Source organism: Temnothorax nylanderi, unplaced genomic scaffold (assembly GCF_030848795.1).
Source record: "Temnothorax nylanderi isolate EJ_2023f unplaced genomic scaffold, tnyl_v1.0 TNYL_tig0070_pilon, whole genome shotgun sequence".
NCBI lineage: Eukaryota > Metazoa > Arthropoda > Insecta > Hymenoptera > Formicidae > Temnothorax > Temnothorax nylanderi.
Genome location: NW_027249132.1, coordinates 138,647 through 153,145, shown reverse-complemented (window position 1 = coordinate 153,145; position 14,499 = coordinate 138,647). Strand labels below are relative to the sequence as shown.

Genomic DNA, 14,499 nt, shown 5'->3' with positions numbered 1-14,499 from the left:
CGGTCAGGCGAATTTCCGTGGTAGTTTCTGACAAAACCGAATATATGGGATCATGCCCGTGTAAACTCCACGTCACTCCTTCTTGATAAAGTGCCGAAAAGTACTTTTTCTTCTTATAATTGTCAAAGGGATGTCCTAACCATTTCTGAATTCTATAATCATTGATCTCTTGGCTTCTTGAGAAACGTTTTTATAAATGTTAATATTAGTTAATTGGGGGATTCTCTTACGTAATTAATATTTACGAAAGTAGCTTCGAGGAAGCCAATATTGGAATGATAGGCAATTATTTAGTGTACCTGTGATACCGATTATAAAAATTACCGATAATAGGTACTAATAATAATTATAAGAGATGTAGACAAAATTAGTACGCATTTGTAATCAATGAACATGTGCTTATAATTAAAAAGCGAACTAGGACAAGATTCTTCACAGGAATCAGAATAGACCTTACATAGCAAAAACTTAATGTTGGGAAGAATATCTTTTACATGCGAATATCTTTTATACATGAATATGCAGAAATTTGCTAGCACAGCGAGCTTGCATTCTCAGTTCTTGCAGTTTCGCGTAATTATAAGATAGTGTTTATCGATGTCAATTATTTCTGAATGCCAGTTCGCCAAGTGGTATCCCGGGTCGGTTGCAATTTCGGTGAGTTTCAGGAACGTAAAATGTATACGATGCCCTAAAAGTACAACGTATTGTCGTAACACGCGAAGCTCATTGTCCAAATGGCCAATAAACGTCAACGTCGCAAGGGCGCGTCACGCGCTCTGTTGTCAATTGATAAAACAATTAGGGGGACGCGTAGCCGAATTAGTTCTCATATTTCTAACGGGCCATTAAATACCGAACTCATTCTCGACATGTCTAATTAACGTACGGAACTTCGTCGTTGTTTATGGAGGCTCTCCTCGGTTCTCTTGCCGGAGGAAACTAAGCAACGCTTCTTTATTTCGCCGCCGCCGTTTCCTCCGCGGAAGATAAGAACGCCGCGAAATAACGGCCCTTTATTATATACGGTAATAGGCGAAGTTCAAGCTCGGAACTTAACCGCGGCGTACATTTTCCCGGGGATAAGATGTTTCCTTTTGCTCTCAACCCTCGCCGAAGAATGGATAGTGACCTTCCGGGGCTCAATTTCAGAGAGTCCTTAGCGGCGATATAATCGAGGAATTGTATCGAGGAATTATAGTTCAAAAATGAAGAAAAGATAATCGTATTCTGCAAATATATTAAACCAAATCAGAAACTTTTACTTCGCTAGTAAATAATTAACAATAAATATTTTTTTATTTGACATCTAACGGGCCATCTTTATTAATTATAATCATCGCGACGTTTTAACCGTGGGTTTTGGTCCTTCCCTATCGATGTAACTTTTGATGCTAGTAAACATCCTTTTTCAAAATCACTGTAAAGAATTTATTGCGTGAAATATCATTTCAACCAGGGTTTCAACCTGGACCTCTCTACAACCCGTGACAATCATCTGAAGCATGTCGAATTGGTAAAGATGCTCGTCACGAATTGTAGGGAGGTCCAGGTTTGAGAGAAAAATATCACCCTGGTTGGAGTGATATTTTTCGCGATAAATTCTTTACAGTGATTTAAAAAAAGGATGTTTACTAGCATCAAAAGTTACATCGATAGGGAAGGACCAAAACCCACGGTCGAAATGTCGCAGCCTAACGCTTATAATTGACCAAAATTAATGGTCGAAACGTCGTGACGATTATAATTAATAAATATGGCCAGTTAGGTCGAATAAAAATTCTTTATTACAAATATATTACTTGAAAAAATGTCAAAAATGCAAAATTATTCTAACAACTAAGAGGGCTTAAAATTTAAATTTTATTAATATCCATACTGATCCATTCCTGCGCAATATCGTCGTCATTTCAATTCCCTCCCACCGAAATATTTCTGTGACGCGTGTGTTACTTTACTTGAATTCGACGAACGCGTTTACGAACAACTGCTAGCTGAACACGGACACGATCCAGATACAAGTCCGGTCTGGTTTAAGGTTTAAAGGTAGGATTTACGTAGATTACTGTCTCCCGCGCCGAATGGGCGGGATCAAATCAAAAAAAGGTCCGAAAGGATAGCCTTGATCCATTCAGAGAAGTAAGTGCCTCTGCATGCTGATATATAGAATAACTAAAGGGCGGAACGTCAACCGGGATAGCGAACGCGAATGGATATTGTTGCGTATCCCATACGAATAGGATTCCATAATGATAGGCAGATACGGCCTCTCTGTTCCCTTATCAGTGTCAGTAACCTGGGAAATGCTATTGGATTTCTATAGCTATACCTTGCGTAACAAAATAAGCCGCACCTAATTTTTTGTTGAAATATCTATAATGAATAAAAAAAAAATGTTTTAAACGCAATGTATTTTGCCAGTGTAGTGCTAATACTGTAAAAATTGGACGCACTCAATGAAATACATAAGGAGAAAGAAATCACAATTATCATTTAATATCTTAAAATATAAGTTTTTTTATTGTAGGTGAGATATTAAGGGTCTTAATATGTTCTTTATTGTACTAGATATCACTTGTGATACAGTTGGCAGCGACACTTATATTGAAATACATTTTAGTAGTGATAATTCTTAGAGAAACGTAATACACACAAAATGGTTACAAATTCTTTTACCATCGTCACAAGTTATTTTCTCATTCTTATTCGCGCGGTGTCGCGAGAGGACTGATGTATCCTAGAACACGTAGCAAACCCTATTTCACTCTGGTGTCTTCTGTGTCCCTGCGACTGTCTCTCGGTTCTCGTTCTCGTCCAGTGTCGCGCAGCTTCGTCGCGAGCGTGTGTCTTGCCCGTGGATTCTGCATGGTAAACGCGGAATAAAATTTCGAGGAAAACTGCCTCGAAAAGCGGTGTCGGCGTGTCTCGCCGCGCGACACATTCTTTAAATAGAATCAACATGGATAGACGACACCGCGGCTCTCACCACGAGCACGAGCCTCGGCCAGCTTTGCGGTTTCTACTGACAGCAGGCGGTATCGGTTACGCGGCACGAGCTCTTACGTCTCCTAAACGATGGCTCGATCGATCGATCGTAAGCCTATTATAAACTGCCGACGTACCACTTGTACAGCGATGTAACTAGGTAGCCGCCTATTCGAGACATAATGACCGTGTGGTATGTAGATTTGTGTATTACGTGCCGTTGACTCGTACATAGTTAGCTGGAGATTTAATAGTTCTTTATATCAGGGCGTTCTCCGTCAATCATCCGAGTTGAATAGACGATGACATAGTTCTTATCGAAGCGACGACGTAGAATGTCCATAGAAATCATTACTATGAACGGGCATCTTGAGCTGATAAAGCTATAACATGGCGCTTAATTATTATTAATGAATCCCTTAGATTGAAGAGTGAATAAGATTGCGCTAGTAAAGATGATAAGCAATATAACGCCGTTATACAAAGTTTCGTAGCAAGACGTGTATGCGATCGCGAGCGATAAGTTTTAAAAGTACTATAATATTAAGTAAAGCTTGATCGGATACTCAATCGGTCAATAAGCGGTCGCTATAAAAACTAACACTTGATCCGTGTGTAATTGTAGCGATCGGAAAAATAGGTCGCCAATAGCAAATCCTGCATCGGAAAATTAAGTGATACGCCATTTCTCGGCGTGTTTAATCCTTCACTGATATGATAATACCATTTTGCATATGTGGGACATGCAAAAAACGGATAGTTTTTAACTTTTTTACCTGTTCTTCCCAATGTACATAAGAATTTATCAACTAGTATTTTATATTATTGAGTGATTGTGTGTGTTTTTTCGTAATTCTCTCATTTCGGAGTCAGATTTGCATGACGATAAAGTCGAAACTCTCACGTTTTTCTCACCTTTCCACAAATGTTATATTAATGAAGATTATGTTTTCGTAGTTGCCTTATTTTAGAGTCAGATTCGCATTTTGTGACGATGAAGTCGAAACTCTCACGCTTATCTTCACCTTTCTACAAATAGAAAAGATTGACGAAGGCACAGGCTTCTTAATGCGCGTTTCACATCGCAATTATGCAGCGTTAATTAGCCGGCAAAGACCGCAGTTTAACTTACAGTTACCCCGGACGATTTCCGCGCCGAATTTCAGCCGGTTCTGCCGACGACCGGCCGCGGCGTGCGAGCCGTGAGCCTAATTATCCGACGAGAGACGCTTTCATCCCCCCCCCCTCCCCCAGACCTCTCTAGGTCTCCGGAGTCTTCGCGCCCCGATGGAAAGCGTGGCCCCGGCAAGTTTGTTAGCTACGCCGTTACGGCGAACTATCTCGCACGAACTTCTTCAAAGGACCTTACGGCGTTACCGCGAACGCCGCAAAATTACCGCGCGCGGATCTCTAGCGCGCGCTCGTTGCGCCTGTGTCGCCCAGGACGATACGTGTCGGTGTCTTGAATTTAAATTGAACGCGTCACGTACACGCTGCTGCTCCTGCATATCTACGCGTGTGGACTGTGCCGCATCGCGTGCACGGACTCTCGATATATGCGGCACCCTTGTCCTCGTCGTCGTCATCTCCGGAGCAAAGGGTGCTGCCCGCGTTTGCCGGCGTATTCCAACTTTTTTCTTGTTTTTTTCAATTTTTTTTTTTTTTACGTGGCTCACTGTGCCATTTCGTTCGTTGCAGAGCACGATCGATGATGGCTTTCGCCCGCGGCTTTTCCCCGTACCTCGGCGTTTTGGTCCACGCGTCTCGTCACAATGGATGGAGACTGCGGATTACGTTTGCGCGACGTTCGGCGGAAGCGGGTGTATCAGCTTGTGCGCGACGCTGATAAGAAAAATGAATGATCTATAGTATCGGGGTCGCGGGCAATGTACCGCAACTTTCGTGAAACGATTCGCGCGAGATTTCGTTTCACTCCTAACAGTCTGAACCGGATCGGGTCACTTACGAACTTTTGGCAATGTAAATATAATACTCAATGATGCGAACGGTATGATGGATGCACCTATTACATAAGGGAAATGGGACAGCTTTTGTTTCCACGCGATGCCGCGATGACAGTGGAATGTAACGATGTTACAGCGCGCGTTATCGAGGAAAGATGCTATTGCGGGAAGCATAAAACTGGCGTATTAAAAACTGCGCGAAAGAGAATACGAATATTTTTCATCGATTTTTTTCAGTTCGCCGTTCTTTATTTGCAGTCAATTTCTAGTCTCGACAGCCAAATACCAAGGATACGCAGCGAAACATATTTCCTACCTCTATCTGCATGTAATTTTTCTTTCTTCGCAAAAACGCTGAATGTCGTCTTGTAAAACTTGTTCTCGCCTAACTCGAAAGCACCTTTGGAACTGCCATCGTATATTTACTTTACTTAAACTCCATTTTTCCTTTAGACGAATCGTCTCCAATTCACTTTTGTTGCGCATCACTTTATATGCCTGGGACACTTTAGAAATATCGCGTTTCGCAGTAGACATATTTATCGGTAATTAGTATAGAACGATTTTAAATTAATCATGAATGAAACGAAACATTACTTGATTATTTTGTAAAATAAATTAGGTACTTACATAAATGTTATTTTATAAACGTTCAAATTCCTTGAGAGAGAAACTTGCGGTCGAGTATGCCATGCGGTTTTCGTATACGCTCTATATCTAGTCTTGGTTTACCTACCGGCACGTGCAGAGACATACCAACGAGATATTTCGTTCTAGACAAAAATTTTCGGATCTCCGTTCAATGTACACGTCGCTCCGTTTTGTGCGCATTATTTCGGAAAGAATAGAAAGAATCTCAAGTGTAGTCTCTCAAGGTAGAAAGACACGGGACATTTCGTACATCCCTAGAGCGCGCAAAATCTGTCCAAGATTAACCGAGAGCACATTGCGCTGCACGATATGTAGACATCTCTCTGAGATATTCCATTAACATTCCCCAGAGCGACCAAGATCATCCTTAAATGTCCCAGATGGCCCGATGTGATAGCTACGAATACAACTGACACACGACGGTGCGAGAGATTCGCACTACGTTCACGTGCAGGATCCATTCTCGTATTTCATAGCAGTTAAGGACCTGAAAGGAGAAATGATTATTGTTTTAATTTTAATGTGGCTCGATTTATAAAATAAGAATTCTATTAATTTTTATTAAAAGATGTAGCCACATAAAATAAATGCATTTTATGCTTTGCCAAACAAAATGAAAAAATATTTAAGGTAACATGGTAGAATTAATTAATAATTAGTAACAATAAAACGTAATGATGTATCTTCACCGACCAATTGTGCCCAGATCACAAGTGCGCGTCGATCGAGGAACAACTTGAAAATCTTGAAATCCTGCAAAGCGCACTAATAGCCTCAACAACGAAGAGGCAGCGGAAGCATTAGTGTTCGCATTAGGGGTCGCATTAGAATCGACGATAATAGTTTGGAATCGGCGGCAAGAGGCTTCGCCTGCGTCTCGTAGCCGGCAGACGCTGTTCCCTTGACGGAGAAGGGCCCACTTCACTCGGGCGCTGTAACCATAAGGTGAAGGATCGAGAGTTGGAGGAAAGCGCAGGGGCGCAGGCTGTTCGGAACATTCGTGGAATCTGGAACGTACAGACGCGCTGCCTATTGATCTCTCTTCATAGCCCGCGCCGCGTCGTGACTCGCCAGCCGATCACCAGGTTCTTGACCACACAAGTCTGAAGTATGAAAGTCCAGGGAAGGGACGTTCGTACATCGCGTCGTTGAACAGCCCGGTCCTTGGAATTATATCCTTGGAATTCGGAAATGTGAGGCAAATGCCTATTGAACCGGACGGATAGCACGACTCCCGACGTGAATTCCAACCTGATTGGCATCCTGTATCGGTGGTCCTTTGGCAAGGGACGCGAAAATTGCATCTCAAAGTCACGATGCATTGCCCCTTCTCGTGGGGGGAGGGGGGAGGGGGTGGCCGACAAAGGTTTGTTTGCGAATTGAAATTTACACTGCGGTCTCGAATTTTCATTCTTGCTGGGAATATCGGTTTTTACGGTATAACGCGCATGAATGATGTAATGACATGCGTCCGTAGATTTAAATATCGCAAATATTCGCGGGGTTTGGACGAGTTGGTTTGGTTACCGCGTGTCAGATGATAAATCGTGACGGACGTTTTCGAAATTCACGTGCGTGGAAATATAACCATCGATCTGTCTGTATGGGTCGTGCCTTTGTCAACGATAAGCTCGCCATTGACAACAATCGAGCCGTGTGAGCTGTAAAAGCCGTACACAAAATCCACGAGAGAATCTCTCTCTCATGGAGCTATCAGCGATATTTTTTTGTTTAAGGTTGCCTATACATCTCTATGATCACAAAATTTATAACTAACGATGCATTTTTATGTAAACGATGCGCACAGAAATACGCTGCAATTTAAAAACGCATAAATTTATTAAATTGCGATACGCAATTTAATATCAGATTTGCAATATCAGAATGTATGATTGAAAATAAAGTGATATATTGTTACGTCATAACAGGAAGCGAATGTTTCAAAATACAATTTTTTTTAATTATCTACCTGCAAAAATAAGAGAGTATCTAATGTCTGAAACTAAATTAGATCGCTTAAATTTAACATAAATTAATGATTTTGATACGCTTAATTTGATTTATCTCTTTAATAGACGTGAAATATGATTTAATCGATCAATCTAAGAGTAATTAAAGCAATGACTCGACGCGGAACAAAGCGGAGAAATTATTCGCGAGACGCGAGAGGAAGTAGTTGAAGTAGAAAGGTACATCCACTTGAAGTCGACGACAATATTCACAACACGTCGCGGGAAGCGCTGTAATGTGCTCTTACCTCTGACAAAGCGAATGCTAATCAAGTAGTACTACTCCGCGGAGTTCCGCGCGCATTAAAATTCATGGCAGATCGATATAACAATTAATCTTAGCACGCGCGGTGCATCGAATCGTCGTACGTCGGTAATCGATACCCGATGGAGAACAATTAAGATACAAGACCCGGCGCAAGATGAGGATACGTGCGTTTCTGATGCTCTGCGACAAGGATCGCTGCGGCGATCGCGTTCATAAAATCCCATACCTGACGGCGTCCCGCCAGATCGTTTCATTTCTTATAGATTCTTACGAGGATCCATAATCCACAGGAGAGTGTTCGCCTTCTCGCGCCGTTAGGCGAGAGCCCTTGACGGAATGCAAAATTCATCCTGAGACGGAGGAATCCTCAGGACCGATCGCTTCCGGTAATCGCTAGTCAATATCATAAAGAGACGGGAAGATCACGGGTCAGTCGGTTAATTTTCCTCAGGCGGTATGGGAATATTCTCGGAATTCTTGGCGTATTCTCGGAATGCCGAAGACGCGTGGGATATGCCTATTGATCTTTCCGCGGTGGCTTTCCGATGTGGTCGGTATAGTTGGGTGACACGTGACTGCGGCACAACCGAACTGAGCGGATCCTGTCGAGTCCTTAGCACGTAGTCCTGAAACATGATAATTCCGTCCCGCCTTCTGCACATGTTTCACCATTCTGAGGAGGAACGTGACAAACTGTTTATTTCTTTATCTAGAATAATTGAAATCGCTCAGCGAATGCATAGGAAAAATCAGAGAGACCAAGAAAAATTATAAAAGAAAATGAAAGCAAAAGTGAGACGAAATGTAAGTATAAAATTAAGTACTTTACATTTATCCGCCGTTATCTACGCGAGTTAGCGGCTTTTTCGTCAAGTGTTCACGATGACAGAATGTCTTCGGGATCGCATCAGCGAGAAGAGTCAGGAAGTTGGGCGATGAGAGACTTTGCCGACCTGACCCGAGAAATGGGTGATCCTCAGCGACCGCCAGTCAGCGCGGATAGACGACGATCAGCTCTCACTGGTGCACGGAGGTCGCGCAAGAAGATGACAGGGGTGGCACTCCATTATCGTTCTGTAACTCCTTTTAATTATCTCGGCCATAAGTTATAACCGGATTCGCGCTTTTTCGCGTCCTTATCGGACCGGGGCCGCGATTTTCCCCGGCACCGACGGGGAAGAAGACGAAAAAAGGAGAACGAAGAAAGAGAGCGGAGATGAGGGAAAGAGGTCGACGGGGGAACAAGGAGAGGAGGAAACAAGAAGAAGAATAAGGCAAACAAGAAGAAGTGGAAGAAGATGAGGGAGAAGAAGAAGAAGAAGAAGGAGGAGGAGGAGGAGGAAAGGGGGGGATGCGCGCGAGATAGGCAACGGGGGTAAAAGGGTGGCGGCTCGCTCGCGGGGGTGGGGAACCGGTCTGATATACAACCGAGCTATGGGGAGGAAGTCGCGCGCGCACACATGCAGGGCACACATACGCACGTACAGGCACCCACACGGGTGGGTGCAGGTGCACACAGGCGCAGTTCCGCGGGCTGAACGGGGCGGCTGCGTGCTCGACGTCCGAGTGGCGCTCGCGCAATGTAGTCCCTCGGCTATCGTCGACGCGGGAGCATCGCCGTTTCGAAAGAGCCGCGACCTTCTCCCCGTCGCGTCGCGCGCGTCGCGTTCCCCGGTGGTGTTAGGGGGCCGAAGTACGCGCGAGAGGGGCCCGTTCGCGCTCCCGAGGACCTCCGTCGCGGACCCTTTCGTGGAATTGCCAGTAGCAATGACATGAAAACGCCGCCCCGCCGACTCCGTCCCCGTGCGATTCTCTGGAATTGACGGAGACGTACGTGCGCATTATCACCTCGCCTCCGGTTCTCGCCCACGTCCGCTCCCGTAGACGATTTTCCGGCCGTTTTCGCGTGCATATCCCGAAACGGCGTAACGCGAGACAGTGACTCGGCGCGTAAATACTCCTGAATCCTTGTGCGGTCCACGATTCCACGATGACGAAGTGATGGTGACGGTACAGTGAAGCAGTGTCTGAAAACAGTATTGGCGCCGCGCCGAGTGGATGATCGTGCCGGAAGATTTCGATTATTCGATCGTAATTGCTGTGAAATCAAAGCGGAGAACGCAGAAGTACATCGGAGCGTCGCTGGACATTCTGGAACTCTGAAAAATTTTGACAACCGTGCGAATATTCCGTTGTCGCGGGAGTGGCTAAGTAACCCGTTCAGCAATAAGTCTTTCACTGCCCGCTCGAAAAATTATAATAATATTTGAGAAGAAAGAAAAAGAAACGCTGCCAATCTAAATAAGAAGATCATTGATCACAGATACGTATGCGAATTCCGTCCTGCAGTGCTTTGCCGAACACAAATCTTGCGTGAAACAGATTCCAGCTCCGTGATAGAAGCGTTACCCCTGAAGGACGTCATCGACGGTCTCTCGAGGGTCTGCGTTTAATTGCCGGTGGCGTTAGACAGAAGGGTCGAAACAGACGGCGAGAGAAAAGCGCGGTGGAAAAAAAAAGTCACATCTACGGGGAATCGGGCGGCTGATGGGGAGATGTTAAAGTTAAAAGCTGCTCGTGAAGCGCGTCGTCTCGTGGGTGCCACAACACTGCCATTGTTCGAGCGAGGCTTGTTTACCTAGGCCGCAACACCGACATCGATAGACAATTGGAAGGTTGGAAAAAGAATCTGCAACCTGTCTCTCGCCAACGCGCTCAATCGAACGAGGAACATTTTGCGCGGCGGACAGAGAGCGTGAAAGCGAGCAGATTTGTATAGACCAATCGTCGAACGACAGCTATAAAGGAATAAAGGGAAGAGGAAGCGCGCGAGGAAGCGCCTTTCTCGTTTGTGTCCGCCGCTATCGGAGCACGTTCGAAGTCGATCCCCTGAGGAAGAGAAATTGCGAGCCCGGAAAAATGCGGCGAAGCCGCGCGCGCGGGGCAAATAACCGCGGTGGAATATGATCGATGGAACGTCCAGCGCATCGTGTGGATTGCATTAATAACGACGACCACCGGCCTAATGCATCCTCAGCGACCTTATGGTCGTCGACGTAACGAGAGATACGAAGACGCCGCTTAGTGTCGGATGGAAATGGCATTGATCAATATGGATCGCAGGGGAATAATCTCCGTCGGAAGAGCCGAGTGATAACGGCGATGCGGAGATCGGCCTAAGTAGAGGGGCCGACAACGCGCGGCCAATAACCAGGTCGAAGTTTATCGCTATCGCGACTGACGTCAACGCGCCGCAATGTAAAGAAACAAGTTTGTTGTTCGCACAATGTAAAAAAAACAAAAACAAGTTTGTTGTTCGCAGATCGCCAGTGATTCGACAACATTTCTCGATCGATGTGTACGTGAATAATAAATTACAGATATCGGATAAATTGTTGAAGCATCGGTTTTTCGGCGTAGCAGATGCGGCGGTTCGCACGAGATACGCGACTCGCGAAACCACGATACGGTTTCCGCGCTACGCAATTAACGACGTCGCTCCGTAATTGGGAGAATGTGGTATCGTCGTAGAATTGTTTCGTGATAGTGAGCGAATTATTAAGCGGTGGGCTCGTTCCGTTTAGCGCGATTTTATCGACGAGGGAAAACTAATTGAGACGCCCCCCCGCGTTCTCTAATTTGTGCGACGTTAAAGCGAGAGATTACGACATCCCCATTTCGCGGGCGAGTGGTTGTGCATGGATGTACGGTGGTACGAAGTGATTCTGTCTCCGAAACGAGAGTGCGTGGAATGTCGCGATCGTCGATGCGCGGTGTATGTTAGTGCATCCACCCCTGTCGCCATTTAGCGCCTCCTGAAAACGACTGCGATGCGTCTGAGATAGTATATCAATATGTGAATGAGCCACGCCGGGGAAAAGCGATGTCTACTTCTCTTCCCACACTTGTCTGTTTTATAATTTGTTTTGGTGAGTACCCTGTGCACATCTATGTCGACTACGACAGACGCATATATCGAAGTATTTTTCTGCATCGCGAAAAAGATCTTACATAATTACACTACGGAAACACGCGTTTTAATAATATACGTGGGTAGTCTGAAAAGTTTTGAGCCTCAAACATTATTTTTTCGGTCAAATTTTTCAACATCGACACATTTCAAGTCGATGTTAGGCTCAAAACTTTTTAGACTACCCTCGTAATTATATTAGGCAAAAGCTTCGATTTGGACGTGATTTATCTTAGGGTTCTTGTTCGCGTATTCTAAATATTAGCATAACGTTCCCATTATAATATGTACGTATATTGCGACTATGCTAATCTAATAGCTTAATGTTTCAAATATTGGGAAAATCCAAGTTTGTAACGGCCGGTAAATCAAACAGATCACGATTCTCGAGCTATCGATGCGTTAATATTCGACGTATTCACGTTAATTGCACGCGCAATTATTGAGGAGCCTAATAACGGCGGTATATTACGTGGCTTTAACTACCGTATATGCTGTTACGTTCAAGCCCCAAGCACGTACGTCCCCCCGATTAATATTTCGTGACTCGAAGCAGTCAAGTCACCTGCGCAAAAATAAGAGCTCGTCGACGTGTCTACGTACAACAATCTGCGTATATGTGCGCGATGATCGTAGAGGCTGCCGCCGCGCCGACGAGAATTTTTATGGAAAATTATGTTGGAAGAATATATAACATACATGTTATATCAAAATATATTTTGCACCTTTTTAAAAGCACTGCCACACGTAACGAACCCCGCTGAATATTTACAAAATTAGAGAATAGGACAACATATAAAACCGTCATGCAATATGCAACATTCTAATGAGTTTTATGTATTGTAGTCGGTTTCAGCAGCCTAGTGCTTTATGTAGAAATTATAACAGATTTTGTACTTAGGATAAAGGGCAAAAGCCGAATCAATTTGCATAATTGCGTATACCATAAAATTATCGAAACCGGCATTATTCCGTCTACTTTTTTGAACATGAGGATTGTACTGATGTTTTAATGAATTGCAAACACATTTATTAATTGCTGCGAGTCATAAGCGTCTTCACTATTTAGTATTTTATATAATTTTTTATTTTTTTATACCGCGTTTTTCATTTTTACTATCTCCTCAAATGTTTAATGAGTTTTTAATGATATTAATCACATATATCTTGTCTTAGAAAATTCGTATAGTATGCCCTATTTATTAACGCATCTTGAGCACATGTGTCCCTACTAGAAACAGACAGATAAAGGTCGAGAATTTTCTCGGAAATACGCCAATATTTGACACTCGGCGCAAACGACAAATTTCTCAAACTTTCTCGTGAAAATGTACAAGGCATGGCCTCGGAAAGTTCGCTGATCAGTATACCGGCTATAAAAAAGTAGTTTAAAAAACGGAGTCTGCGAACTAGGCGCTATTCATTCGTGAACTTTAAATCAAATATCGTCGAGATGAGCGAACAAAAACGTTCGGACAGGCACGTTCGATCAGCATTCGCGTTTGTATTAATTCCTAGCTAAAATAGCTGAATGAACAGCTGCAGATAAAAGTTTCAATAAAATGTATATTAATCACCGGCACGACGTACAATCGCTTTGAGCAGTTAAACTGCAGTTTTCGATTTTATGAAATTCGCGCTCGTTGAAATTTCATCTAGTGAAATTTCCCATTTTACTCGTTTTGCGCGTATAAAATAGCGTTTCGCGGGGGTTGTGCGTCGAAACGAAAAAAAAGGAGCATCGACTCTGCAATGACAGCGCGTGCATATTTTAACCGACCTACATGTAGCATGTAGCTTCAATTATAGTGTATGGCGCTTCGCGGCCGTACGTGTATACATGTATACGTATGCGATAAGTTACTCTTGCCAACACTTAAATAATAGTTGAAGTAAGATGATACTTTGAGTAAACTTAAATTATTGCTGCAACGTCCTGTCTAACGTTTTAACGCTTTGCATCAACGCTGTTAAAGATAAAAAATGCATCTATAAACGTAGTGACGATTATACGAATTAATTTCAAAGGAAAGTATCATCAGAGTAAAGGTGCGTTGAGTGCGATTTATCGGATTGCATAAGGATCGTCGGTAAAGTTTCGGGAAGACGGAATTACACGCGGATTAGCGTAGGTAGTAATTTTCGTCTTTATCCGCGCGCGTCGCAGAATTCGCTCTGGAAGTTTCTTCGATGAAATCAACGTCGCTGCGAAAACTCTCGCGCGATTTTCCCACGTGTCGCGGGCGTGTATGCGTTTCGCCGAATATGAAATGTGTCACGACAACTCTGTTACACAGCTCGACTAAGGCGTCCGGAGAAGAGAAGAAAGAGACGGGAGGGTATAACTGTGTTTTAATGCCATCGCATTCCATATACTTCCCATCGCGAAGCAATGTCATTTTTTTTCATCCTCGGCCGTGCACTCGTTCACTCGTTTGTTTTCACACGTAACGGCATAATTAAAAACAACGACGGCGATAAACCATGCATCGTAGTTCGTCGTTAAAATTCAAATTTCAGTTAATTACTGTCGCGCATCGGCCGCGAAAGACGTAACTTTTATTCAACCACGTTGGAATGTAACACGGTATATAATGTATATTATCACGCTAAAAAAATAGACGATATTGTTACGAGAAACGTGCGCTTCTA

At 43.8% G+C, this 14,499-nt stretch overlaps 1 protein-coding gene across 3 annotated transcripts in view; it reads left to right on the top strand.

Moving 5' to 3' along the window:
- LOC139773841 (zwei Ig domain protein zig-8) overlaps positions 1-14,499 on the top strand; it is a 166,617-nt gene that overhangs the window by 131,497 nt on the left and 20,621 nt on the right. Inside the window, exon 1 of one of the 3 annotated variants that reach the window (XM_071708612.1) lies at positions 9,465-11,806. The exons of 1 other annotated variant lie outside the window; for it this stretch is intronic. Coding sequence is in view for 1 of the 2 variants with exons in the window: in XM_071708611.1 (XP_071564712.1) it covers positions 11,761-11,806 (46 nt within the window). In the remaining variant the exon portion in view is untranslated. Of the gene's footprint in view, positions 1-9,464; positions 11,807-14,499 lie in introns of those variants that run through there. One more of the 3 variants, XM_071708611.1, reaches the window with a different exon arrangement.